Consider the following 25498-nt stretch of genomic DNA (forward strand, 5'->3'; position numbering starts at 1 on the left):
CATGTGGTAGCCCGTCGACCGTCGTGTAGAACATCACAACTCTGATGGCAACTGGCATGAATCTTCTTAATCTTTAATTTGCCAAGTCTTTTAATACAAACGTTGACGCAAATGGGAAATGAAAAATAAAAATAAAAAACACGATTCTTTTATCTTTAAATCAGAGGTAAGGGTACTGCATTTCCTGCACGTAGAACTCAGAAGCTAACTACAGATCGATTTCCGAAACATAGTTTGTCTCTTCTTTCCGATAAGTAAATTGACGATCGATCGAGGATAAGATCAGAGAATCAAGACCCCAAGTCCACCGTTTACCAGCTCTCCCACTTCCACAGGTACTACTGTATATTTCTCTGATCAACAAATACAAAAACTTGACTACGCCTTGCAGCTGCAATTGAGCTCATTTCATATGTTTGTGTTTTTCTTCTTGACAGATCTAGAGCATATGGCAGCTACGGCGGCCTTCTCCAGTGCTATCGTGCTTAAACTTTTAACCACAAATAACTATGAAGATTGGAGTTTTCGGGTCAAAACCTATTTGCTGGCCAAGGGTCTTTGGAAGGTGGTCGAATCCGCCATGGAACCTCCTAGAGTAGAAGATGGTGAGGCCGAATTTGAGGCTTGGAGTGAGAAGAACGCAGAGGCTTTGCATGCTATTCATATTACTTGCGGGGAAGATATCTTTCCTTTTATCCGGGGAATCGACACAGCTAAAGCTGCCTGGAATACTTTGGAAAAGAAATTGAAGCCGGCTGGACTACCAAAAACAGAAGGTACGTACATCTCAAAATAAACCGATGAAGGAAAACATATATTCAATATTTGTCATCGCACATTATCGGGTAGTGGATTTTCATTTTTCTTGATTCATATATAGACTTGGTAGAAATTATCCTTTTTTCTGATTATTGTCCAGATGCGAGATCTGAGCATCAGTCCCCAATGGATGGTGAACTACAGCTAAAAGACCTCAAACCAGAACCAGTAATAGAAGGTATCATCTCGATCGACCCTCCTATACTTTTTTCCCACGGTGCTAGTAGTTTATTTGTTTATTGGGACAGAAGGCTTATATTTTTCCTTGAGAGAATGACGTCAGAGTCTATAACAAAACAAAAAATAAAATGTCAATTGCAAACATGACTTACCTGTAGGGCAATCGATTTGGGCAGGATGCAACAACAATGCCAGTTCCACCACCAATGATCTTGACCGCGGCTCCTATCAACATTTCTTCGATTGTGTGGAATATTATTGGAGGCGTAACAACGAAGGTGATGCCCTCGAGTTTCTTAAAGAGTATCCACACCCAATAAGAGAACTAAGACATCCATCATCCGACATTCCAGCTCTTCACTTCGCAATGATGAACGATAATTCGACTATTGTAGATGAGTTGGTGCGAATAATGACAGAGGACGACTTGGAAGAAATATTGGATCCTTCTGGTCGTACAGCTATTTGTTGTGCTATTGAAAATCCTTATACAGTTGCACTGGAAACTGTAAAAGTCATGATTGAAAAGAACAAGAAGTTACTTAGCATTGTTGATCCTTCCACCAATATGATCCCGCTTGTCATGGCTCATGGAGCTACATGGTACAGTGTTGACGTGGTTAAGTATCTGAATTCTGTCACTCCACTCGAAACTCTCAATGCTCACCAAGCAGCCCAAATTATTTCTCAAGCTTTTCTTCTTAAAAGATTCGGTAAGTAAGATTTTCACTTACTCGATCATCAATTCATCATATATAACTAATTTGATGTCTCCTAGCAATTAGTGAGTCTGCCAGTCTGGTAGTCTTCCTACAACAAATATATTTTTTCTAGAGTTTGTTTATATATTTCTCATGTTATATTTATTTTCTTTTTTTGACTTTATTACAGATATTTCGTGGGATTTAATCCAGCGCTACCCAAGTTTGGGTATTACTAAAGACTTATCCGGAAAATATCCTTTGAATAGATTGGTTGAGAGCATGAAATGGGAACATTTATTTTTGAGTGAAACCGGACAACTTCTGGCAACAATGGATTTATGACCGTAACTAGTCTACCATATTTTTCTCTTCTTTTTTATTAAGCTTCTGTCCACTACTCATCCAAGGTGCCTAAATTTTTGTGTTTTCACATATCCTGATACAGGTATAGTCATACCACCTTCTCCGAAAATAGATGATAACAGTACCATAAACGTTAATGACCCAGAAAATCACAAATGTAATCAAAGGTGTCTCATTCACTCGGGTATGTTTACCTAATTCACAACGACTACAACAACATATGCTCAACCCCATCGATCTTTTATTCGACATCTCTTCATTTCGTTACAACTATATGTTCACATATTTGTTCTTGAATTTTTACATTGCAGTTACCAGTTTATTCAGACGATTTTTCGGAGGACTTTTGGGTATGATAGGTTACCGCACATCCATGATTTTCCCATTCAATTGTGTGTTACTTACCAAATTATCTATATATACGTTGTTAATTGTATATTGTCTTCATGGTTAATGTAGGAATCAGTCGCATACAACGTATGAAATTGGTACATGCCCAAGTTCATGAATTTTTACATTGCATTTGTGAAGTGATGAAAAATAAAGATGTTACTCAAATACAAGATGACAGCCTTCTTCGGTCAGCCATTTTCCAAGCAGTAGAACAAGGAAAAATTGAGTTCATCACTCATATATGTAGTGCAAATCCAAACATCTACCAAATTACTAATGAACAAGACATGACCTTGTTTCAATTTGCAGCTGACTGTCGTCAAGAAAATATATATAGCCTCGTGTATGTATATTATCGCATAAAAAGAATTGAGATTTTTCAGAGGAGAGACAAGTTTGACAATAATATGCTACATATAGTCGGAAATTTTTCGTCATTTGCCCAAACTAGAGTTGACAGTATACGGGGTGCAGCTTTACAATTGCAGCGAGAACGACAATGGTTTAAGGTTAGTATTTATCTATTTTCAAATTTGCTAGTCTTTTTGTTTTTGGTTGGGAATACCAATATGTTACAAATAAATTCGCTAAAAGAGAAGAAAATTATAAGTTATCAGTATCATCATGTTGTGTAAGAAAGTTCAAATTTTACCATGCATGGGATGAAATGCAGGAGGTGCAATCTCAGGCAGAGCTTGAGTCACTTGAAGTTATAAATCATATGGATCAAGCGCCACCGCGTGTGGTATTTACCAAATATCATAGAGAATTAATGAAGGAGGGAGAAAAGTCAATGAAAGAAACTGCAACTTCATGTACAGTTGTAGGTGCGCTTATTGTCACTATGATGTTTGCGGCAGCATTTACAGTTCCTGGCGGAAACAATGAAGATACAAGTGCACCTATGTTCTTAAAGGCAAAGGAGTTCATGGTATTCATTATCTCAGATGCTATATCATTGTTTTCTTCTACAACTTCGGTGATGATATTTTTAGGAATTCTCACATCACGTTACAAAGAAGATGACTTCCTACAATCTCTACCGACCAAGATGATATTGGGCCTTTTCACTCTTTTTCTCTCCATTGCCACCATGATGGTTACTTTTTCTGCTGCCCTTTACATTATGCTTCATGGGAAACTATGCATCATTATCCCAGTTATATTACTTTCTAGCGTTCCAATCGCCTCATTTGTCTGGATGCAATTTCCCTTCTTTGTGGAGATCTTCGCTTCAACTTACGGGGCGAATATATTTGACAAGAAAAATCTAGAAAAATATTGGAGTACAATCTTAGATTGCTAATGTCTGATGAAGATTATGTTTCATTGCTGCCATGTACGAAGTGCTTGTAATGAAAGGGACAATGTACTTAACAGCTTCCTTTTTTAGTGTATAATCTATATGCTCACCTGAAGTGCCCAGTTAATTTTATGTCATGATCACCTGATCAGTTCCATTTGCATTATGGCAGAACACCTGCAGAATTGGAATACTGATTCATTGTTGCAGCAGTTTGTTGATGTACATATCTGTGACATTTAGTTTTGACCTCATTTATTCCTAGCATTGAGGACATTGAGTACCTCGATTCTCTTTTAAATAAGTGGGTTTGACCGTTTGAATTCGATTAATCATCAATTTGATTAGATTTGGTGTTGCTATATAAAATTGGAGAGACATCCTGTTTTCGTCAAATAATAATTTTTTTTTTTTTAAATGACTAACTTCAAATCTTATCAAATACAAGTACCACCATAAACACGACGATTCAGGTTATCAAGGCTACGTAAAAATTGAAAATGTTTCAATATTCTAACCTATTCTAATACTGAAAAATCCTATAAAATTCTAATCCTATGAAAAATCCTCGATCTTCACCTAAACAGACCCCTTATTTTGCTAATCATCAAAATAAACCACCTATGAAGAAAATAGTCTTCTTTTTCTCCAGGTAAAAGAAAGTTACTAAATTAGTAAGAAGCCTCTCTTGGCATTCGTTTGAGTGGGCCTTTAGTTGGGCCTTCTGTAATTCTAGCACAAGTAAAAATGGGCCGTCCCCCGCCCTCTTTTCTCTGTAGAAACTCATCGCAAAAAATCTGGGAGAGCTCAATCACGCTCGAATTTCTCTCTCTGCTCTCAGATGAGGAGCACCACCACTCGCCTCAGCAACCGGCGACCATCACTCTTTCTAATTCCGACTCCTCTCTCTCTCGCTCTGGTACGTTCCACCTTCTCCTTCTCCTTCCTCTCACTTTAATCGCTCTCACTGATCTATTTCATTTCAATTCTCCGATCACCGTCCACGATCAAACCGAACATTCCAAATCCTCTGCCGCATTTCTTTGTTTTCCTTAATTCCTACGCAAAATTACGCAACTTTGATTTAGTGCGGGATTGTTTCACACAGAGCTAGCTTGATTCTGCTTAGGTCTCTCATCTCTGTGTTTTTGAGCTGTGTATGGTTTGGTTTTTGAAACCCTAGGGCTCGTGCGCTAGAACCGGAGCCGGTGATGCTCGCCGAGCTGGCATCGAATTGCTTCACTAGGATCCCTGACTTATTGTTCAGTAAGGTACGTGATTCAAACACAATGCTGTAATTTTTCGCATTTTGATTTTGCAATTACTAAATTTACCAGTTTTTTTTACCTTAGTTTTAGTGTTCTTGAGTTGGATCAGCTATTTTCAGCTCCCCGTGGCACTTGAATTGTAATCTGCTTTCAATTTCAATTCTTGATAGCATTATCGAGATGCATCAGCTTCGTCTCGGTAATGAGCTTTATTCCTCTCCAGGCATTTTCGTCTTTCGTAGAGTTTAATCTACTTCGGTATCAGTTTCCGGGAGTATATGGATTGGAACAAGCGGAATGTTCTCAGCCAACGGCCAACTGTCCAGTTTAAAAGAAAAGGGAGCAGCAACCAGAAAGGGAACTTGAATAATTCAAACCGCGAACAGTCTTCAGGAAATGCTCAATCCCTTGAGACTGTGTATCGTATACTTTGCCCCTCTAAAAAAATTGGTGGTGTAATTGGGAAAGGTGGTGGCATAATCAAGTCCCTGAGGGAAGAGACCCGGTCCAAGATTACAGTTTCTGATTCTGTTCCTGGCTCAGATGAGAGAGTAATTATTATCTTTAGTCCGCCAACCAAAATTTCGAGGAAACAAAATAGTGATGAAGATTCACATAAGGCTGATGAACAGAAGCCCTTGGAGCCACACTGTGCTGCCCAAGATGCACTATTGAAAGTTCATGACAGGATTGTGGAGGAAGATCTCTATGATGGGGTTACATTTGATGATGATAACGAGAATATTGTTGTCACAAGACTTCTAGTTCCAAACAACTTGGTAGGATGTCTGCTAGGAAAGCGTGGGGATGTTATACAAAGATTGCGAAGTGAGACACGTGCAAACATTCGTGTTCTTCCTGCAGATCAGCTTCCTACTTGTGCAATGGATACTGATGAATTGGTGCAGGTACTCTTTCTTTTTTTATTGTTTGCTTCCTTGCTCACTTTTCAACGTATGACAAATGACAACAAATTTAGTCTAACTTATATTCCAAATTTAGTTATATGAGTTTAACTATTGGTTCCTGTGTGAAGGATTGTGTTGGTTATGGGCATTAAAATGCCTTATAAAGCATTGTCTTTGCTTCTAGAGTAACTAGCTTATAGGTGGGAAGATTTTCTTTTGTCTCTTGAATCTTGATGCTAAGCAACGGATATGGCATGTGTTTTTACTGTTTATATATTTTTTCCAATCATGCATGGGCTACCTTTTGTTTGGTATGAGGTATGGCATCATTTCTTCAAACATACTTTAGGTATAATTTTTGGGTTTGTTAATACCTATAGTACAACCACCGGCAAGTTTTAGAATTTCTGTCTAGGTAGGTATAAAAGGTTTAACAAGATCATTTGTCTACTTACCTCTTTTTCTGGGCATTGAAGACGGTTTTAAATTTCTATTTTTACAAGTTAAACAATATTGAATTGATTTTGGTGCGATCCCTGATAGCTTGGTTGCTGTAACTTCAAATATGCTTCAAGGAATATTTTCTGAAGTTATCTGTCTGTTTGTTTTCTAGCATCCTTACTAACTTGAACATCTTTTGCAGATATCTGGAAAACCGGACGTGGCAAAAAAAGCACTTTATGAAGTGTCTACTCTATTGCATCAGAATCCACGCAAGGACAAACCTCCTTTGGGATTGGCTATACCTTTTGGGGGTCAGGGGTTTCATCTGCGAGGAGCCCCAAATATGTTCCCACCTGGCAATCCAATATGGCCTAATAGAGAACCTTCCCACGGTATGCCACCAATGCCATGGATAGGAGAATGTGAAAATCATTCCTCTGGATATGGTCGAGGAGGTTTTGATGGTGATCCTGCGGGGCATGGGGTTGAAGCTTCAGCTGAGTTTTTTATAAAGATTTTGTGTTCAGCTGGGAAAATTGGTGGGGTTATTGGCAAGGGGGGTTTTAATGTGAAACAGTTACAAGAGGAAACAGGAGCCAATATTCATGTTCAGGATGCATCAACAGATTCAGAAGAACGTGTGATTCGTGTCTCTGCTTTTGAGGTATGCAGATTTTTTAATACAAAACCATATCCGTATGTCTAGCTTCTTTTCATATTGGACTTCACATGGAAGACCTACTCATCAACTGTTTCTTGGTGGATTTATATGCCACATTATATGCTAGTGGTAGATCACCTTGCTGATACTCTTTCAGGTGCTGCGGATTCCGAGGTCACAAACAATTGAGGCAATTCTTCAGCTTCAAAACAAAGCAAGTGAATTATCTGATAAAGGTACGATCACAACTAGGCTTCTTGTTCCATCGAGTAAAGTTGGCTGCATCCTTGGACAAGGAGGACAGGTTATTAATGAGATGAGAAGGAGAACCCAGGCAGATATTCGTGTGTACTCGAAAGATGATAGGCCTAAGTGTGCAGATGAAGATGAAGAGCTTGTGCAGGTGATGCAATTGCGTCCTTTCACTGTTATAGTCTACATTACATATTTAATTTATCTTTTTAGATTTTCATTTACTGATTTATCACTCTTGTTTTGGTCTTTTAAGATATCTGGGAACTTTGCTGTTGCTAAAGATGCTTTGGCTGAGATTACATCAAGACTGAGAATAAGAACACTGCGTGATACAAATGCTGGAGAAGAACATGCTCCTGTTGGCCCTCCGCCTAGATTTGGTCCTCCAGGAAGCTTACCTGTTAAAGGAATGCCACCACCACTTAGTGCAGTTAGAGCTGGTAGCTCTGGTCGATATGACCATCTAAAGGTAACCTCCCCAAATTCATTAAAACATCACTAAAAAGAAACAAGTTTTCATCACTATGAGTTTGACGATTTTCGCTTACGAATTTTAGTGTTGAAGGCATAAGTTAAAAGAGACCTGTCAGAGTTTCCAGACTTTATATCCCATATTAGTAATACTGTCAGAAGTCCAAAAAGACAAAGAAAAACAAATTTTTCCATTTTTTTCGCTGACTCATTATGAAATCCAATGATTCAAGTTTGGAGCTTTTAAAGATCATTGGGGAAGACCGGTGTCCTTACAAAGGCATATGTTATACTTAGATTGGTGGTTCACAGGGAAATGTAGCATCTCTGGTAGGCTCCAAAGGTTTCCCTCCATTGGTCTACCTGCAGTAATATACTCACTGTGAAGCATTATTTGTATATCTTATAGTGTTTTTCTGCATTGCGCTTTTAGCTGTCAAACTCAGGGGTCTGGGATGGTGGGTGGTAGCGATGTGGACCAGTAAACTACATCAAACATTCCAGAATGCATAAACCCCATGTGTATTATATCTACTGTTGTACACTAATATCATTCATTAGTTTAAGACCCCTGAATTGAACTAAACGAACTGTATTTTTTCTTTGGGTTGAGAATGTTAGACACTCCTTAAGTTCTGCATCTAACCATGAATCAATCGTATTCCTGTTACATCAAGTTATACACACTCATAGCACTAGTTATGAGCAGAATTGGTAAAATGAGGTATTATATTGATGGCAAGAAAGAAATTCTTGAAAACTGGTAGTCGCAGCAATGATGTACATGAAACAGAGTCAACTGATATTTATCATTTTCTCTCCAAACTTTGTACATATGCATGTTGCTTATAAAAATATTATGTGTTTTAGTGATTGTAATGTGTTGTATACCACCAGAGAAATTGAAAATGTGTCGTAAGACCTCTATAGCATTTATTGCAATAACATTAATGTTGTAGCGAAGATATAACTTTTTTTTGGTTATGCCCTTGAAGGTTGGCAGACATGAATATGAACCAGAGGGATACCCGGTCCCGCCTGCTGCTTCTGGGTATGAAACTATTCAAACACTTGTTTCTTGTTAAGTTTAATATATTTCAGTCTGATATTAGGCTTGTTTTATGTCACAGCTATCAAAGAGTCAACAGAGCTTTGGACAGTAGGATTCCAAACAATGCAGTGGGTTCTTTTACTGGAATAGGAGGGAGCGATGTTTCCCATATTGGAGAGGTATTTTTCGACACCTGGTAATAGGACAAGGACAAAGGACATTAAGCATATAGCAATATGAATATTTGTAGTGAATCTTGGAGAGAAAAGCTGAATGAACTAGGGTCCATTCTGGACATGCCATGAAATGAACTAGTCCTTACAGACTATCATTTAATCAAACATTGAGAAGTTATAGTTTGTGTTCATTCATTGTGGACTAGTTGTCCTACGGCTTTAATTTATATATTAGCCTATTAGGTCAAGTTGCAACAAGCTTGGCCCGTACTGAGTTAACAAATTGCCCTAGGTTGGCTTGGGCAGTTCACTTAGCTGGTGCATATCTATATTACAAGCATTTGAAAATTCTGGAAGTATTGAAAATATGTCATTTTAGCTTGTGTGCATTCGTATTACTTGTGTACTTCATTTATTTCTTTTCTTTTTCACAACTGTGGATGATAAATGGTAAAGGTAGAAAGCTGATGCACAAGATAGGCAGTTCGGCTCAGCACCTTGCACAAAAGCTTTAGAAAAATTTTAAAGTGGTTTTATTTCTAATAATTGATACAGTAGGAAAAAAGGAAAAGAAAAAAATAGTCTGCCTTCATTCATTGGTGTTATCCTGGGATGTGTTGACACGAATAACCTTTCAGTTCATTTCTTTCTTTTCTCACGGGATTTTAGATGATAGTTTTGGGAAAAAAAAAAGAAAGGAAAAACCCTGTTTTAGAGGAAAAAAATTGTTGCTGAATTCTAGCTATGGAATGCATCAGTCTGAATCCTCAGCTATTAGCCATAATGGGATCTTATATTCAAAGCTGTTGTCCAGTCAAAAGATTGCTAATCTCTTTAATTGGTGTTCAGGTTCCACGACCAAGAGTGAAATACCAAGACTCGCAGAGTGGTGGTTTTGAACAAGTTGCTGAGATCCGTGGTTCTGATCAGTTGAATGCAGCACAGAATATCCTTCAGGCCCTCATGGCTTCCATGGGTCAAAATGCTAGTGCTCAGCCTAGTTCCCACCACAATGCGAATACTCGGCAAGGCTCCTACCCCAACATCTCTGATCATCAAAGCCCGTACCACATCAATGCTCCAAGAAGTCCATACAGAGTGAATGCTCCACAGAGTCCATATCGAGTGAATGCTCAACGAAGTCCATTCCAAATCAAGGCCCAGCAAATCCCCTACCAAACCAATGCTCAGCAAAGCCCTTACCATATCAATTCTCATCAACGGCCTTACCAACTCAATGCTCAGCAAAGCTCCTATCAGTTTAGGGCTCCACAAGGACCAAACCCAAACATCAATGCTCCACAAGGTGCACACCATAACCTTAGCTCACAGCAAGGTGCGTACCATAACCTTAACTCACAACAAGGTGCGTACCATGACCTTAACTCACAGCAAGGTGCCTACAAGTACGGACCCTGATGAGTTCAGAGTTTCTGTATCATAGTTATTCTAGATGACTGTTGGTGTTATTAGTGTAACCAATAGTATACGTAGAAGATACTTCTATTTTGCCAATCTACTTTCGAGCTTTTAGGTCTCGCATAAGAAACACTGTTTTGTGCTTCGGGAGATTCTAACACCAAGGAATTTATGATACTAGTTTGCCCCTGGATAGTCTTGAATGGAGAGTAATGGTCGGTTATTTTATCTTCACCATTCCTGAAATTCTTTTTCTTCTTGAAATTGGAGAGAGATCAGTTAAATCGATAAGAACCAGGTACTGTGATCATAACAAGGCAAGCTATGATAACAAGAAAACAGCTGCTGCAGCCTTTGCGAGTATCCAATATAGCAACAAATTCCAAACATGATATTTTCAGCCTTTCCCTCGTATGTCTGAATTCATATGGTTCTTCAGGGTGAGGTCCTCTTCCAAAATTTGCAATCTAATGGTTTTTGATATCCGGCTGCGGCTCCGGCTCCGGAGAACCATAGAATTGGCATTGCTTTTCGCTATTAAGGCATAGACAGCTCATTTCTAGATTTCAGACCCAAGGCCAGACAAGGCCAACTGTTCTGGAATTTCAACAAAGTTTATATTGCCCTCTTCTGAAGCTTTTCGGATTTCCAAAGCGTCTTAGTCTTGGTGGTAAACCTACCCAAACAAGATAACATGCTCAACGAGTTTTGCTTCCTCAATAACTCGATTCACATGGCATGTAGACTGTGTGTCGATAAGTCCCATCTGCTGAGGCAATTTTCAATTTCCATTGCTGCATTAACAAGCATGGAGCTATGGAGTGCGCAGCACTTTGGCGATCTAGGGTTGACATTTTCTCAGTGATCTTCTATCTGGTACACAAAAGTACGTGTTCCATGATTTGATCAAAGAATGAGTCTCTTTACACGTGAAGCAATCGAGTACGTACCCAACTAAACTAAGCCTAGTACCTCAAATAAACTCTTGCTTAAGATGATCAAGTGCTCCTTCAACTTGGCCACTTAGTATCGTGGTGAACTCTGTTGAGAGGTTTTTGGTGTTTGCCTTGTCATGAAATCCCATAAGAAAGAGACAGGCTATTTCATGTTATGTATGATTGTTATCCATATAATTATGGGCTATTGGCTTCATTCATACCTATGAATACTAGCCTCACCACCATCACCATCCTATGTTGAATCAAGACGTGACAAAATGAGTGTTCCAGATCAAAATCCAAGTCATTTTGATATCTTAGTTGTCATTTCTTGATATCTGCGGATAGAGTTTTTGGCTATCTGCTCTGCTAGGGATGTCAATATGGAAAAGACATGCACCAAGTGCTCCTCCTTATCCGGCAGAGCCTCACTGTTTAGAGCACATATGATTGTACGTATGGAATTTGTCTTTGTATCCTAGCTATAAGCGACGATTTCATCATTGCATGGTGTCTGACTTTTGACCAAATATACCAATCCGACAATGTGCAAGTAAATCAAGCTCCACTACACTTACGCAAGACAATGACCAGCAAAGCGTAGGAATCAAACGAGAATATCATGTAACAAGCATAGTGACTCATCTTACACAAGCATATATATATCTAGTATGTATATATGTTTCAGAACCTAGTGACGGATGATCGAATGGGATCATATCACAAGAGATCGAGACAACCTATGCACTCATTTCTCGCATAGGTATAGGTTGATCATGCTTAAACCGCTATTGTGAGTGGAAATGTTGCGTACGTACACTTGTCTTGTTATAATTTCTCATTATCTCATGTATTGATTACAAGTAGACGTGTAGTATATCGTTATGTAATGAGCGTGATATCATATATACTTTTTCACATTCTTCATTTCGTAACATGTTATGAGAGAGAATGTTTAGATGTTCGCATTGCATTTTTCGTAGCTACTCTTTGTGTATCAATCATTTAATCACTTGTGTACGTGTCAGTGTGTGTGTTTTTCTTTTTCTGTTTGAAGAACATGTAATCACCTGTGTTCTGAGAGACTCCAGTCAATCATGTTGGGATATTATTTTGGACCATGTTTAGTGTTATTCTTTGTGATCTCTACATTTAGAGCATATTTAATAATGTTAGTCATTTTATACTTAAATTTTAGTTAAAATGTCATTTTAGTTAGCCACTTTAAAAATAACTCTACACTTGTACTCTCTATTTCAACTAAAGTTTGCTTTATATTATTGATTAAATAAAGAAAAATAATTTACATGTGTTTAAATATTACATAAAATGACTTAAAATGAATACATGCATTAAATTAACATAAATTATAGTCTCATCTCGCTATAGCTAAAAGTTAAAATAACTAGCTACTTACTAGTCTGCTAGAGCTGGTAAAACTAATAAAAAACTAAACTCGTTCTCCAAATAGCTAAAAAGCCAATATAAAAAGTCTGTTAAAGATAATCTTAAGAACCGGTGTGTTTCAGTCGATTTTAAGAAATAAGAAGTGCACACTTCTGCAAGTTTGCATGTAGGTATGCATGTCTCCGTCTTAAGAAATAAGGGGTGCATACTTTGCATGTATCTAGAAGATACTGTTGGCTTGTCCAGATACTTAGAGAATGAACTGTTGGCTTCGTGACCCCAATTTGTGTAAAACGTGAAAGTCCAAGATAAGGCCATCTCCAACTCTTAGTCAAAAGTAAAAATGTGGCTTTCTCAATCCACTTAAGGGATCTCCAACCAAAACAAAATGAAGTCAAAATGACTTTTGAGTCAAAAACTTGATCAGAATTTGTAGAACGGAAGCCTAAAAAACAAACAAGTCATACAAAATTCAAAATTCTTATATACACGGCAATACAAGTATACGGTGGAATCAAATCATGTAGGAATCACCCTACATATGATATTTACGTAACAGTTAGTTAAGTCTTGAGTAGAATCAATATAATACTCACCCTTACGTAACTAGATTTGGCTTTGTTGTTATATATATTGAAGATATGTCAACCATGTATATATGCATGATGAAGGATCCAACCAAAACATTCCCAAATCCAAAGATGATCTGATACTTTTCAGAATTAGATCCTGCTAAAATCGCGGATTGGTCAGTGGGATTGGGTTTAGATATTTTCTTAGATATCAGTCAAACAAGTCATTAAGCAAGCGCGCATGCATCTATGTTTACATTATACAATTAGCTAGTGAGCATAAGTCGCATCACTATCTTTTGATTTGGGTTAAAGATGATCGATCTGTATATTTGTCATCAGCGATGATCAATGAAAAAAAAGAACAGTGAGTCAGCGAGGACTGAGGACTAAGGAAGGTAATATAACAGTTAGGATTCACTAGAAGTTCTTACGAGTCATCTATACTCGTTCGACTTCTGAGGCGGCCACCTTTCCTAGCTATAATGGCATACATGAATCCTTGTAATAGACCATCTTTAGGTTGATCTGTTGATGTATACATGTGTAAGTGTCTTTATTCTTTAGGTAGATGCCAAAGTCCAAACGATGATTCAGAGTTTTCTATTAATATATGATTCATCGCATGGAAACCCTAACCCTAAATCTTCACAGAAGTACAGTTTAATTTCGCATTTCTTGAACTACATATTGATATTTTTGAGATGATCACCCGACATGTTTTGGTGCAAATTAATACCTAATCTTTTGTATGTTTTCTGCACGTACAACTAGCTATAGGGATCTCTGGATAGTCGATCAAATTCTGCTCACGGTTTGGAACTAACACTCGACTGTGAATCCTAATGGGTAATGGAGAGCGCATCAACGTTAAAGAACCTTATTTGAAAAATGCTCTAATAAGGGATTTTGTTTCCTCTCGATCTGCAAGCAAATTGTTGTTCAAGTGACTTCAATGTTTGCATATACGTACATGTACGTATACCTATTAGAAATACACTTATTGCGCCTAATATCAATTTATCTAATGACATTTATACGTTTGTTTATAGGTGAAACGTCGGTGAGTCCGACAAACTCATGCACTAATTATTAAATACTGATAGATGTGATTAATTTGATTAGTTAGTTCTACTAGACAAAAATACAATTATCGCACGAGATCTCATCACTGAAAGTAGATCGACGTAGTAGCTCAATGTCTTTATAATCATATCATGCTTAGCCACTTGAATCTGTATTATATGATACAAAAGGACGAATCCAATGATATGAAACCAAAGTCGATCGATCAAACACTTTCTTTCGAGACAATGATTTGTCTTTTTTGATCAAGAACAGAACACACCCATTCTTTGTCCGCCCTTCATGATTTGTATATTGAGAAGCACTACCTTATTAATCATTATGACAAACTAGCTAATGATATATTAATCTAATCGAGTAGGAGTTCTGGGTTATGTGAGGCCAAGAGGAGTGGTAGGGGAAGAAAGGTGGTGGAGACCGTGGAGATGATGATATTAACGGTGGCGCATAATAGTTAGACATATCTAATTGCTATAGAGTATTATAAGCAAAAGCTTAATCACCTTTGTTAACTAGATGATCAACCCCAATTTCTAAAATGGCAGGGGACCCGTTTTGGAGATATCACTACTACTTCTACTTGGATCTTATTCCCGAGAGGAGAAAGCCTCCAACTCTCCAAGACCATGCCGCCACCACTTTTGAGCCACCAAAACCCACTCGTGCAATGGGAAAATGAAAGACCCCGGAATATATAAAAAGGTTTATATCTACTATGTAATCATTATCATCGGATATCTCTTTTATATATCTCTGCGTGCTGCTAGAAAGTGTTATATATTAAAGCAATTCATGTGGCTAACAGTCTCACTATACAACATGTAACTGTCATAGTGATCAATAGTGTGATACACTCATACTAGCAAAGGAGAGGCAACGCCCTTTGATCGACATAAAACAACAAAGTTCTGCTCAAACTAACTCAATCAGATTGGCTGAAGAAAGAACCCAAGGGACGTTTTCATTCTAGGCAAGTAAAACATACGCTAAGCCCTAATGGGTAAATAATGAGAAATGTTTGGTAGATCATAGTTCCACATGCATATATGCAGTCGACCTAGCACTTCGACTATATATAAGTATAGATTGACATAAAAACACACATTAACTGATTAAAATTATCTTTGGATCAGAAAAATAGAACAAGTTTCGTTTTGTATGTACAATAGCCTTAAAACATTTCGTAACACTTACATTTGAAAGATATACGAACTATCAACTTACTAAGCGAACCCTAAAATTAACTGTCTAGTTTATTTTATCATGAACCCTGTAATTTCAGTTTTCAAGCTAACAATAGTTAACTATATTTATTTTACTACGGAGACTGTCGCATAGAGGTCATACTTTGGAAACCCTTGCACTATAAGCGATCGAGTGAATGAAGCTTTGGATTCACATGTGAGGAATGCAGGAAATTAACTAATATGAGTAAACGTTTAAGCATTGAATTGAAAATGTATTTCTTCTTGCATTTCTTGCTGTACAAGCTAGGTTTGAGGAAGGTTCTAGTTAGTTTATAATCCAAGCTAGGGACTACGACCTGTACGTTCGTTCTGCAGGTTTTATTTCAATTTTTCACTCAACTTCTGCATCACATGTCCTTAATATAAATCCATATACATAATTTTCTAAGGTTATTTTCAAGTTAGATTTACGGTATCCTGATTACATGTACAAACTATGCATGTTTAGATTTACTTGTCGGATCAAGTAGCATAGATTTTCCAATTTTTAACAGTAAATGATACTGATTAGTATCAAAAACTAAATCTACCCAGATATGAGGAAAACTGTAAGTTGACCCCCTATCAAGATAGTCCATCCCCTACCTCTCTGATTGTACGTTGTTATATATATTTTTTAATTAAGGAAGCACATCTAATACAGGGTTCCTTTCGTGTGATACACTTAAATCTTTTACTGGTAAAACACTGCTTAATTTATAGGAAGTTCATAGGGTAAAAACACCAAGTATACAATTTAGAAAATGATATTACATCTCACTTCTATTTTTTTTTTTTACTCCCTTTTAACTTTCAAGAAGAATAAAACCACCACTGCATATACTTAATAATCGGTGAATTTGGCTTTAACCTTTACATCTGCATTCTTTCTCCAATTGAACTTCTATTTCTTCATGCTTTAATTTTGCATATGTTGAGCCAAACATAACAATTCAATGAATTCACTCTGTAAAAGAATGCGGAGTTCAGAGTTGAAAAATCTTTGTCCACAAACAAAAAAAGAAGTATTAAAATTAACAGATAGGTACTCTTATGGGTCAAATACATGAATTTAAAGTTGGATCAATACACCTGCAGTTTGGTTCAAAAACTTTTGAAATCGGGTGTGATGTGCTTCACTGTTTCGTAATGAATCCCGTATTAAAAAGCATTGGAATTTTTCGTATGAAGTGTATTGGAGACAATGACAGAGAAGAAGAAATTAATAAATTGCGAGTTGAAAACAAAACAATCAGAGAAAAAAAAACTAAGGTAGTGCGATGCGCAGAAGCGAATCAGCATTGGTGTAAGCAGGTGATGGGATGGATGCCAAAGCACTCTAAATTTATATGATGAGCTTCCTTTTGAATTAAGCCGATCCTGACCCCAGATGGCTTTTTTTTTAATTTTTTATAATTAATCTTGAAAGATAAGCAATTTGTTAAATCAATCTGATTAGAATGGAAGAATCAATTTTATCATTCTTCTAAACTTTGTAAAGGTAAAGAAGAAACCCTTTTTAACTCATCACTTCGTGTGTGTTTTTGCTTTCTTTAATTATCCATATCTTTCTATGAGTATTCCCCCATTGTTTCAATGCAAGATTGACCTTCAACAAATTTTCTGGATTATTAAATTTTTGGGGGCCAGATATCTGGGTTTTTTTTTTTTTTTTGAGGGCCAGTGCGGCTGCCCTTTGATGATGAAGCTAGTGGAATGTAAACGAGGCATACTCCGCATACTCATTATCAGTTTACGTATATATTCTCACTTGTACACCTATTAGCTAGAAATTCTATGCGAGTTGTACATTGTCATTTGAGATGTTATTCTCTCTAAGTTAAACCAGAAGTTATAAGTTTCTTAGAGATCATATGCGTTAGAAGGTAGTTAAAATGAAGTGGCTAGCTAGTAATTAATGATAGCAAGAGCAATAGCATGTATAAAACGTAATTTTCAGTCTTATTGAGATCTATTTCTTCGCTCCAAGATAGTGAAAGTTACAACAGTAACGTACCAAAACTCCATCTCAAGCTCTTCTTATGTACTTAAAAAACAAACTCTCATGCACCGTCTCACATCACTGACTCAAAAACTTAATGTGAGTATACAAATACTTTCAAGGATCAATTGCACGCAATTGGTTTCAAGCATACTTGAACCCCATACTTAGGCTTTATGGTGAGGACAACAACTGGAGCGTGGCGATAACTTGGCGCAATGGTGAAGCTAAACCGCGAGATTAGCATAGCCAATATGATCTTAGCTTCCATGATAGCAAAAGACTGACCTATGCAATTTCGAGGACCAGCAGCAAAAGGAATGAACCTTCCTGGTGTGAATGACTTGGATGCAAACCTCTCAGGGTTAAACTCATTTGCATCACTACCCCATAGTTCTTTACTGTGGTGAATGGCGAGGACTGGAATCCATATTGATAGCCCCTTTGGAATGTGAAGGTCACCAAGTTTGATGTCTTCGAAAGCCATTCGAGGTAGAACAGTTGCTGGTGGATACAGTCTCAGGGATTCATTGATTACCATGTTTAACTGCAAAGAAAGTATGACCAATCAGTCATAAGTCACTGTAATATAAAAGGATGTAATAAGAGGCAGGACAAAGCTTATTAAAGGTTTTTGTGATTACAAGACATGCAAGGCGCTGCCAAATGCCAAGGCCCCTTTGACCAGCTTTTGACATATATATTTGATCTTCATTAAGCCCCTTTTGAAAATTCAGTCGGTCCACTCCAGGGTTACTTTTTTTCTTAATTATTTAAATTAAACTTTTTCTAATAAATTAAAATTATAATATAAAACAGAGTACAGTTAGAATCTATTTTGTTTTCTCTTTTAAAGCAACTCTAACTTTCGACTTAAAACTTAAAACTAAATTTAAATTTTAGTCTTTGAACAAATAATGATCAACCCACGATGATAGTCGAGAGCAACTAACTAGGAGTGCATGAGTTTAAAAGTTCTTGTTCACTCTTACAATACTTCAAAGCTTCTTTCTAACAAGTAGTATATAGTCATTTGCTTACTTTTACTGCTAATCACAAACATGTCTAAACTCTAAAATAAGCTACTTCTTTATTTAGTGGCCTAAAGTCTCAAGTTGTGCATTTTCTCAATTCAAAAAGTAGCAAAAAGGGGACCAAGTGTGTAGTTTTAGGCTCCTACCAAGTTTTGGAAGCATTGCTTAGTGGCATTAGTCTCTACCATCACTACCTTAATTTTTGACCAATACCCACTATACCAAAACCACCCAAAAAAACATAAAGAAGCAAAACATTAAGAGCAATGTTATTCAACTCCTAGAAAGTAATTTTGGTCATTGTACCATAGATTCTTTGACGAAAAACAAAATGCGTGGAGGACTTTTTTAAAGTGTGAATAACAAGTACCTACCAAAAACTTGGGGATAAAAAAAACATATGCACAAAAACTCGTGCTTACCGAGGTGAGTTTAGATAGATGATCAACGGAGGGAGTTTCACCATTGCAGACTTGCTTCACTTCAGCTCGAACCTTATCTTGCCAAGATGGGTTGCTGGCTAATAACATGACGGTCCAAGTGAGCAAGAGGGCAGTGGTTTCATGTCCTGCAAAGAAGAATGTCTTGCATTCATCCATGATCAGCTGCAAATTTAAGCTAAAACCATTCCCTCTCTTTTTCTGCATCTCATTTAGCAACATCCCTAGCAAATCGTTCCCGTAAGAGTTGTTCCGACCGATCTCCACGCAATCTTTCCGGCTCTGTATAATCTCCATCAGCAGCCTCTCCACCTCCATCTTCAGAGATTTTATTTCTCTATTATATTTACTTGGGAAAAACCTGCAGTATTTAGAAAAGCAGTTCTAGTTAATTATTACTTGCTTGCTTGAAAATGATTGACAAAGATTCAAATATTTCCAACAAATAAATTAAAACACAAAAAGATTATGGCTTAAAAGCAGAATCTAGTTAAAGAAATCGGAAACAACAAAATGCTACCGCACGTCAAAAATCTTTTTGGCTTTTAAATGAAAGAAAACAAATCCAGAAATGATTGAATGCATATATATTTTTTTTAAAAGAGAAAAGAAACAAATGCATTAGAGTTCGCTAATTACCGGCTTCCGGGAACGCAAAGGTGCTTGCTTGCTTCAGCACATTGCTTCTGCAAAAGGGTGAGTAGCCGGTAAATCTGTTTTCCCTTCTCGTAGCTGCTGTCGAACTCCGTCCGGGAAATTATATCGGCAGTGAGTCTAGTCATGTACTGGCCAATCTCGAACTCGCCTTGCCCCGATTCCATCTCTGTTTGAAGTGAATGGAGCATCTCCTTAGTGCATTCCACCATGTATCCCGCATAGCTCTAAACATCAAATCAAATCAAGCCAACCATCAACTTTTAACATTCTTTGCATATATATATTAAACGCCAGCAGCCATAATCTAATTAGGCAAGCGGTTTGATCATATTAACGTTTTTATTTTATTTCTTTATATGTAAAAACTAAAACCATCGAATGTCTGACCTATCTTAATCTTAACTATTTTCCGGCCCCTTCACCACTAATATAAAATATATAAGGATATACCTTGAGTTTATCTCCCATGAAAGCTGGTGCAACGATGTGACGCTGGTGATACCAGTCGTCACCGTTAGCCATTAGTAATCCACGGCCAATAAAATGCTTAGAGCCCTGTTGTTGCTGCCATGATTTTCCAGAAATGGTGCTGTACTTGGACAGAAGCTCCTTGATCAAATCAGTCTCCGTCAAACACATCCGGGGCTCAGTTCCATTCCAATATATGAATCTTTTCCCTATTAAGAATGAAACGAAACCAATTAGTTAACAAATCTGTAAATAATTAATGTTAAATAATTGAATCAAATTATACAAAGTACCATATGTTTTAGACCAGGCGAGATAATGGGGAAGCAGGCGGCCAACAATGTCATGATCGATGGTGTGCATGTCTTGAGAAGTAGACTTGGAGACAAGGGAGGCCATGTCGAGGATGTTTCCGATCAGAAAACTGGGTTTCGGGCCACGCACTCCTTGCTTCTCCATGATCTTCTTGATGCGTCTGGGGGTTAACCAGTAACATGAGAGAGTGTCGTAAGCAATTCTAACCAGTAAACCAAGGAATATCACCAACAGAATTGTTAGAGCCACCGGGGCCATGCTGATTATTTGGTTGTGATGAATAAGAGTATAGCAAACAACCAAGAAACAAGCAAGAAATCTCTCTCTGTAACTCTCTCTCTCTCTCACTGCTCACAGAGGGAGACCAAGTGTGTGTGTGTGGTTGAGTGAAACTAGTAGCGAGAGCCCGCTTTTATAAAGGCCAATAAATTAGAAACCTCGCTGGCTTCACATACCGTATGTAGACATTCTCAAAAACAAAAACAAGAAAAACATCCCGTATGTGGTGATCATTCCTAGAAGAAAAAAAATATGTGGTGACTGCCCTTTGTTTTTTTGGGAAAAAATTTAACCCCGAGTATTTCTAAATTTTGGGAATGTCACAAGTGGAAAGAGCATTAATACGATGAAAAGATTCTTAATCTTATTCAAAGTATGTGGTTCATATGAAATTATACTAAAATTAGAACAAATGGGAATTTTTTTGTAACAAATTACACGTACAAATAAGGACAAATTGTTATATTCTTGTCATATGACCATCACATTTACAATTGTACTCTTCATACCAAAAGTATGTTCTTCCCCACAACTAGAGTCTGCACATGACCAGATGACATGGCGTAAACACAACCATTCGTTCAGTCAACACTCATAAGCTGACTAACGTCTCTCCGTTCGTCTTTTTGTTTCATTTTCTGAACTAAGGAATGGTGAAGATATGCTTCTTCAACAAACCCAAAATAACTAATAATAAGTAATAAAGCTCCGATTTCATTTCCAATTCCAATTTGCCCCTCGAATTTCATTTTTCATCATTAACAAAATGATGAAGGATGAAGCGCCTCTACTCCTCAGTCCTCATCATGCCTCCCAGCCGGAACCCACATTCAACGATCATCAAAACCTATATAGTCTAACTCAATTTCACAATCTCCATCTTGTATCCTTGTTTAAAATAAGGGATTCATTCTAAAACTCCGTATTTCCTTTGTACATATTCCTTTATTTCTTTTGTTGTTTTATGTTGTCTTATTTTGAAAACGACTTGATTTTCGTCTCATACAAAACATAACATTAGCTTGTTGGACTATGAAGTGCCCGTGCGGCACACAGAATTTGTTTGGTATGAACTTTAAAAGTCAAGTAGACCTGGGTAGACGTGGTTGATGCAAACTAATTTGGCTCTTGAGTGACACTAAAAACCTCAAATACAATGACAATTCTGACTCATAGCATTACGCCTTCACGCCTTATTCTTTCAAGTTTGTCTCTATATATATATATTGGTTGAATACAACTCGGTATTCAACTAATGCTTTGTTGAGGAAAAATTCAAAATACTAGGTTCACTATCACATCATCAACTTCTAATTCATGCATGCATCAATTCTTTTATATGTTTTTACTATATATTTTGTGAAAATCAGCATCTCAGTAAAAATCACTGACCACATTTTATATAGACTTTCGGTTCGAAGTTTCAAAACCACAAGTTTGTAGACAGGTCTATATTCCCACGCCGGCAATAGGGTAGTGTACTCCAATTCTTTATGAATCCGACTTCGGTGACAAGGGGTGGTCACCAATGAACATAAGACACATGTCCATTTTAAAAGGTTTGGCTGCAATTTAAGGACTTAACATGAAGGTTTTGAGTATTTGGCATGTTTGTTTATAATTATTGTTGACACTTGTCCATCTCTTATTGGTGTTTGTCACCAATAAGTGACCATAGCTTATTACCTAAGTTGTTTCCATTCTTTATTTCTTGCACCAAGTATATATATACATCTATGTGTCTTTGGGGAGAAATATTAGAGAATATATCCTTACTTCCAGCTCATCCAATGAGTGATAATCTGTACCTCCCATCTCACTTTCCTAAATATCACCCAGGTTATGTTCCCCATTCTATATCTGATTCAATTTTCTACATCTAAACCAACCAAAAAACTGCAAAACTGAGCTGTATATCTGATAGTGCACAAGTATTAGTTTCCTTGCAGAGGGTCTTTTTTCTTTTCTTTTGTATTGTACCTTTCAGGTTTTAATTAAAAGAAGAAGAAGAAGAAGAAGAAGAAGAAGAAGAAGAAGAAGAAGAAGAAGAACTTGGGTGTTAGGCTGTTAGGAAACTTGGGTATTGTACCTTTCAGTTTTAGCCCACCCAATTCCATCCTCGACCCTAAAAAATATTTTTTTTATTTATAGACTATTAAATGATCTCCAGTAAGAGAGGGCTAAATTTTAGCCCAATCAAATATTTTATGATTTCACATTATATTTTCAAACTTATAATTTTATTTTATTATAACATTATTTATATTTGGACCAAGATAAAAATTTGAGAGAAAAAAATTTGACTCAATTTCAGTTAGGGAAAATGTGAAAAAAAGTTGACTCAATTTCATTTAGGGAAAAAAATTTCCGTTAGGGAAAATGTGAAGTATGTCCATAACCAATTAAAAGTCACAATTTGTCAAAGTTTGACTCAATTTCAGCCACCCATTTGTATCAAACTGGTTTTTTTATTCTGATGAGGTCCCACATATTGGTCTGGACCGGGCTAGCCAAAAGGCTAACTTTGGCCCTTTTCATGGCCCTTTGGCCCTTTTTTGGCCCTTTGGCCCTCTTGTTTTTAATTGCTGGAGACCATATTAGAGCCAAAATTTAAGAATTGGCCCTTTGGACTCTATGGTTGGAGAAGGCCTTAGAAGTACTCAGGAAACTTTTCTTTTCTCTCTTCTCCTTCTCCTTCTTCTTCTCCCCATTCTTTCATAGTTTCATGCATTAAGATGTTGATCTTAATTACGCAGAACGTACGTAACCTAATGATAAGTCTGTGTGCTTGGCTTAGCTAGCACCTCTGCGAAAGTTAGCTACTCGGAATTGGACGGAAATAAGGTGAATTCAAACGATTCTCGAGCTGCTTTGACCTCTTCTTTCAGTCAACAAAGAATGGTCAGCGGGAATCAGAGAAATCAGTGATTAAGGGGATGCCAAATTGACTTGTTAAACTATAACGATGCTTAAAATCTACGGTAATTAACAGTTGAATTCAAGGTGCATGGATCAAGAATGCCATGTGTATTTCTCCTCCAACTTGTGAGAACATTTACATTCATGCGTAAACTTCTCTATACTTGTTTGTGGAATAAGTAGATACATGAATTCAAGCACACTACATAATCTATTATGCTGTACTTATAAGTCTATCAAGTATCCAAAATCTCATAATTAATTTATTATACTAACTACCAAACTTTTAATCATGCAGTCTGCGGTTTATACCTCTCATATACGGTGTAACAGATATACGGTGTAACAGATGTAAATTTGCCGCCCACCTTTAGTTTGCCCAACCCAATACCCACCATTCTCGAAAGATGTTCTAATACATAGATGGTAGTAAAGTGACTCTAAACAAAACGGTGCCGCCTCGCACATTCATCGTGCTTTTACCCTAGAGTATATATATATATTCCCAAATGTAGAAGTACTTTTGTTCATGCATATATATTATAGTATGAAAAGAAGTTAAGTACAGTAGCTTAACCATCAGCACTGTAAGTATTCGATGATCGGTATCAGCTACCTTTGATATGGCTGACAATTTGACACTAACAATACTAATGCACTGAATCTTGTATATATTCTGTAGGACCTTGACCATACCCTTGTGGTTGAAAGAACCCAGCCCAAAGCCCAAAGCTTACAAATATAAACACTTCCATTAACAATTCAATCCAGACTTGCTAAGTTTGATAAAAGATCAAGTAGTGTAATTAGATATTATTAGTAGCTTGGAGAATATTTGGATCGATAGGTTCGACTTCCGTCGGACGATGATGATTCGTGAGTCGGTGCGTAAAACATATCCATCTTTAGAGACTAAAAGAGTGAGATAATCTCAGAGAGAAGATATGCATGTTTACAGTTAAAAACAAAGATTAAAAATGTCGTAGTTTGCGGAAAGGACTTGGGAAGAATCCTAATCTGCTAATGATTAGTATTATTACCATGCTTTAACGTACGTCTGGATTCTTATTAAAACGAAGAGGAATATATTGCTGACTACGAGAGTCAAAAAGGAAACATGAACATATGCAGATCAGTATAGGAAAGCAATTGGAAAGGAACATATTCTCCCCTAAATAAGGGATTAGGGGCACATGGGTAAGCCTTTTATAGAACAAAACAAAGGCGTCTAAGTTATTAAGTCATAGACCATGAATCTCTTGGTTACTAACTGACGGTAGATGTTTTACGGTTGAGATTGGACCGATCAAAGAAGAAAAACGATAGGCCTCAGGTGATGTGTCTAAGTTAAGTCTAAGTTACGAAGTACTTGTAGTTATTGATTCCCCTTACACAAGTCATTGCTCGTTCCTACTTGAATTGCTTTGTGAAGTGTAAATTACCTAGTGAGATGATGGTTTCAATACATTGCAACTAGAGGAAAACAGTGAGAACCAAAGGAAACAGGTGCTCAAGAGAGAACTGGTAAACTTGTAATCTTGTATTGCAGAAAATAACCAGCAAACTTATTGGTTGAATGTAGTTAGCTACAGAACCCTAACTTGCATCTGGTCCTTGTAGATGCTTGGGTTTAAAATTTTGCTCCCCAATATGATATAAGAACCTGTTTTAAGCCGAATTTTGCTCATTTCCTACAGTACAGTTACTAAAGATCATTCTATGACTTGTGTGAAGACATAA

At 37.1% G+C, this 25498-nt stretch overlaps 4 protein-coding genes across 4 annotated transcripts; 3 read left to right on the forward strand and 1 right to left on the reverse strand.

Moving 5' to 3' along the window:
* The first annotated feature begins 186 nt into the window (after window positions 1-186).
* On the forward strand, window positions 187-1720 carry LOC101305687. The gene is made up of 4 exons (XM_004305971.1): window positions 187-335; window positions 438-776; window positions 920-997; window positions 1158-1720. The coding sequence occupies exons 2-4, from the start codon at window positions 449-451 to the stop codon at window positions 1718-1720; spliced, it is 969 nt and encodes a 322-aa protein (XP_004306019.1). The 5' UTR covers window positions 187-335; window positions 438-448.
* A 321-nt stretch (window positions 1721-2041) lies between these two features.
* On the forward strand, window positions 2042-3765 carry LOC101305971. The gene is made up of 6 exons (XM_004305972.1): window positions 2042-2047; window positions 2149-2250; window positions 2378-2416; window positions 2526-2543; window positions 2769-2968; window positions 3133-3765. The coding sequence occupies exons 5-6, from the start codon at window positions 2867-2869 to the stop codon at window positions 3763-3765; spliced, it is 735 nt and encodes a 244-aa protein (XP_004306020.1). The 5' UTR covers window positions 2042-2047; window positions 2149-2250; window positions 2378-2416; window positions 2526-2543; window positions 2769-2866.
* An 864-nt stretch (window positions 3766-4629) lies between these two features.
* LOC101315361 (KH domain-containing protein At4g18375-like) lies at window positions 4630-10603 on the forward strand. The gene is made up of 9 exons (XM_004304084.1): window positions 4630-4681; window positions 4946-5033; window positions 5254-5938; window positions 6582-7046; window positions 7201-7446; window positions 7552-7767; window positions 8765-8820; window positions 8900-8999; window positions 9846-10603. Exons 3-9 carry the CDS (start codon window positions 5309-5311, stop codon window positions 10413-10415), a joined length of 2283 nt encoding a protein of 760 aa, XP_004304132.1. The 5' UTR covers window positions 4630-4681; window positions 4946-5033; window positions 5254-5308; the 3' UTR covers window positions 10416-10603.
* Window positions 10604-17584: 6981 nt separating this feature from the next.
* Window positions 17585-20921, reverse strand: LOC101290878 (cytokinin hydroxylase-like). The gene is made up of 5 exons (XM_004304085.1): window positions 20539-20921; window positions 20228-20454; window positions 19760-20001; window positions 19103-19481; window positions 17585-18193 (listed from the first exon to the last, which is right to left on the reverse strand). Exons 1-5 carry the CDS (start codon window positions 20816-20818, stop codon window positions 17771-17773), a joined length of 1551 nt encoding a protein of 516 aa, XP_004304133.1. The 5' UTR covers window positions 20819-20921; the 3' UTR covers window positions 17585-17770.
* Window positions 20922-25498: the final 4577 nt, after the last annotated feature.

The sequence above is a fragment of the Fragaria vesca genome, linkage group LG6 (assembly GCF_000184155.1).
Source record: "Fragaria vesca subsp. vesca linkage group LG6, FraVesHawaii_1.0, whole genome shotgun sequence".
NCBI classification, from domain to species: Eukaryota; Viridiplantae; Streptophyta; class Magnoliopsida; order Rosales; family Rosaceae; genus Fragaria; species Fragaria vesca.

Excerpts from the sequence above, each read along its gene's own strand:
- LOC101305687 (XM_004305971.1), top strand. The coding sequence starts at position 449 with ATGGCAGCTACGGCGGCCTTCTCCAGTGCTATCGTGCTTAAACTTTTA. Across the intron at positions 777-919 it reads TGGACTACCAAAAACAGAAG|ATGCGAGATCTGAGCATCAG; the intron begins GTACGTACATCT and ends ATTATTGTCCAG. Across the intron at positions 998-1,157 it reads ACCAGAACCAGTAATAGAAG|GGCAATCGATTTGGGCAGGA; the intron begins GTATCATCTCGA and ends ACTTACCTGTAG.
- LOC101305971 (XM_004305972.1), top strand. The coding sequence starts at position 2,867 with ATGCTACATATAGTCGGAAATTTTTCGTCATTTGCCCAAACTAGAGTT. Across the intron at positions 2,969-3,132 it reads GAGAACGACAATGGTTTAAG|GAGGTGCAATCTCAGGCAGA; the intron begins GTTAGTATTTAT and ends GATGAAATGCAG.
- LOC101315361 (XM_004304084.1), top strand. The coding sequence starts at position 5,309 with ATGGATTGGAACAAGCGGAATGTTCTCAGCCAACGGCCAACTGTCCAG. Across the intron at positions 5,939-6,581 it reads ATACTGATGAATTGGTGCAG|ATATCTGGAAAACCGGACGT; the intron begins GTACTCTTTCTT and ends CATCTTTTGCAG. Across the intron at positions 7,768-8,764 it reads GTCGATATGACCATCTAAAG|GTTGGCAGACATGAATATGA; the intron begins GTAACCTCCCCA and ends ATGCCCTTGAAG.
- LOC101290878 (XM_004304085.1), bottom strand. The coding sequence starts at position 20,818 with ATGGCCCCGGTGGCTCTAACAATTCTGTTGGTGATATTCCTTGGTTTA. Across the intron at positions 19,482-19,759 it reads CTTTGCGTTCCCGGAAGCCG|GTTTTTCCCAAGTAAATATA; the intron begins GTAATTAGCGAA and ends TAAATACTGCAG. Across the intron at positions 18,194-19,102 it reads ATCTATCTAAACTCACCTCG|TTAAACATGGTAATCAATGA; the intron begins GTAAGCACGAGT and ends CTTTCTTTGCAG.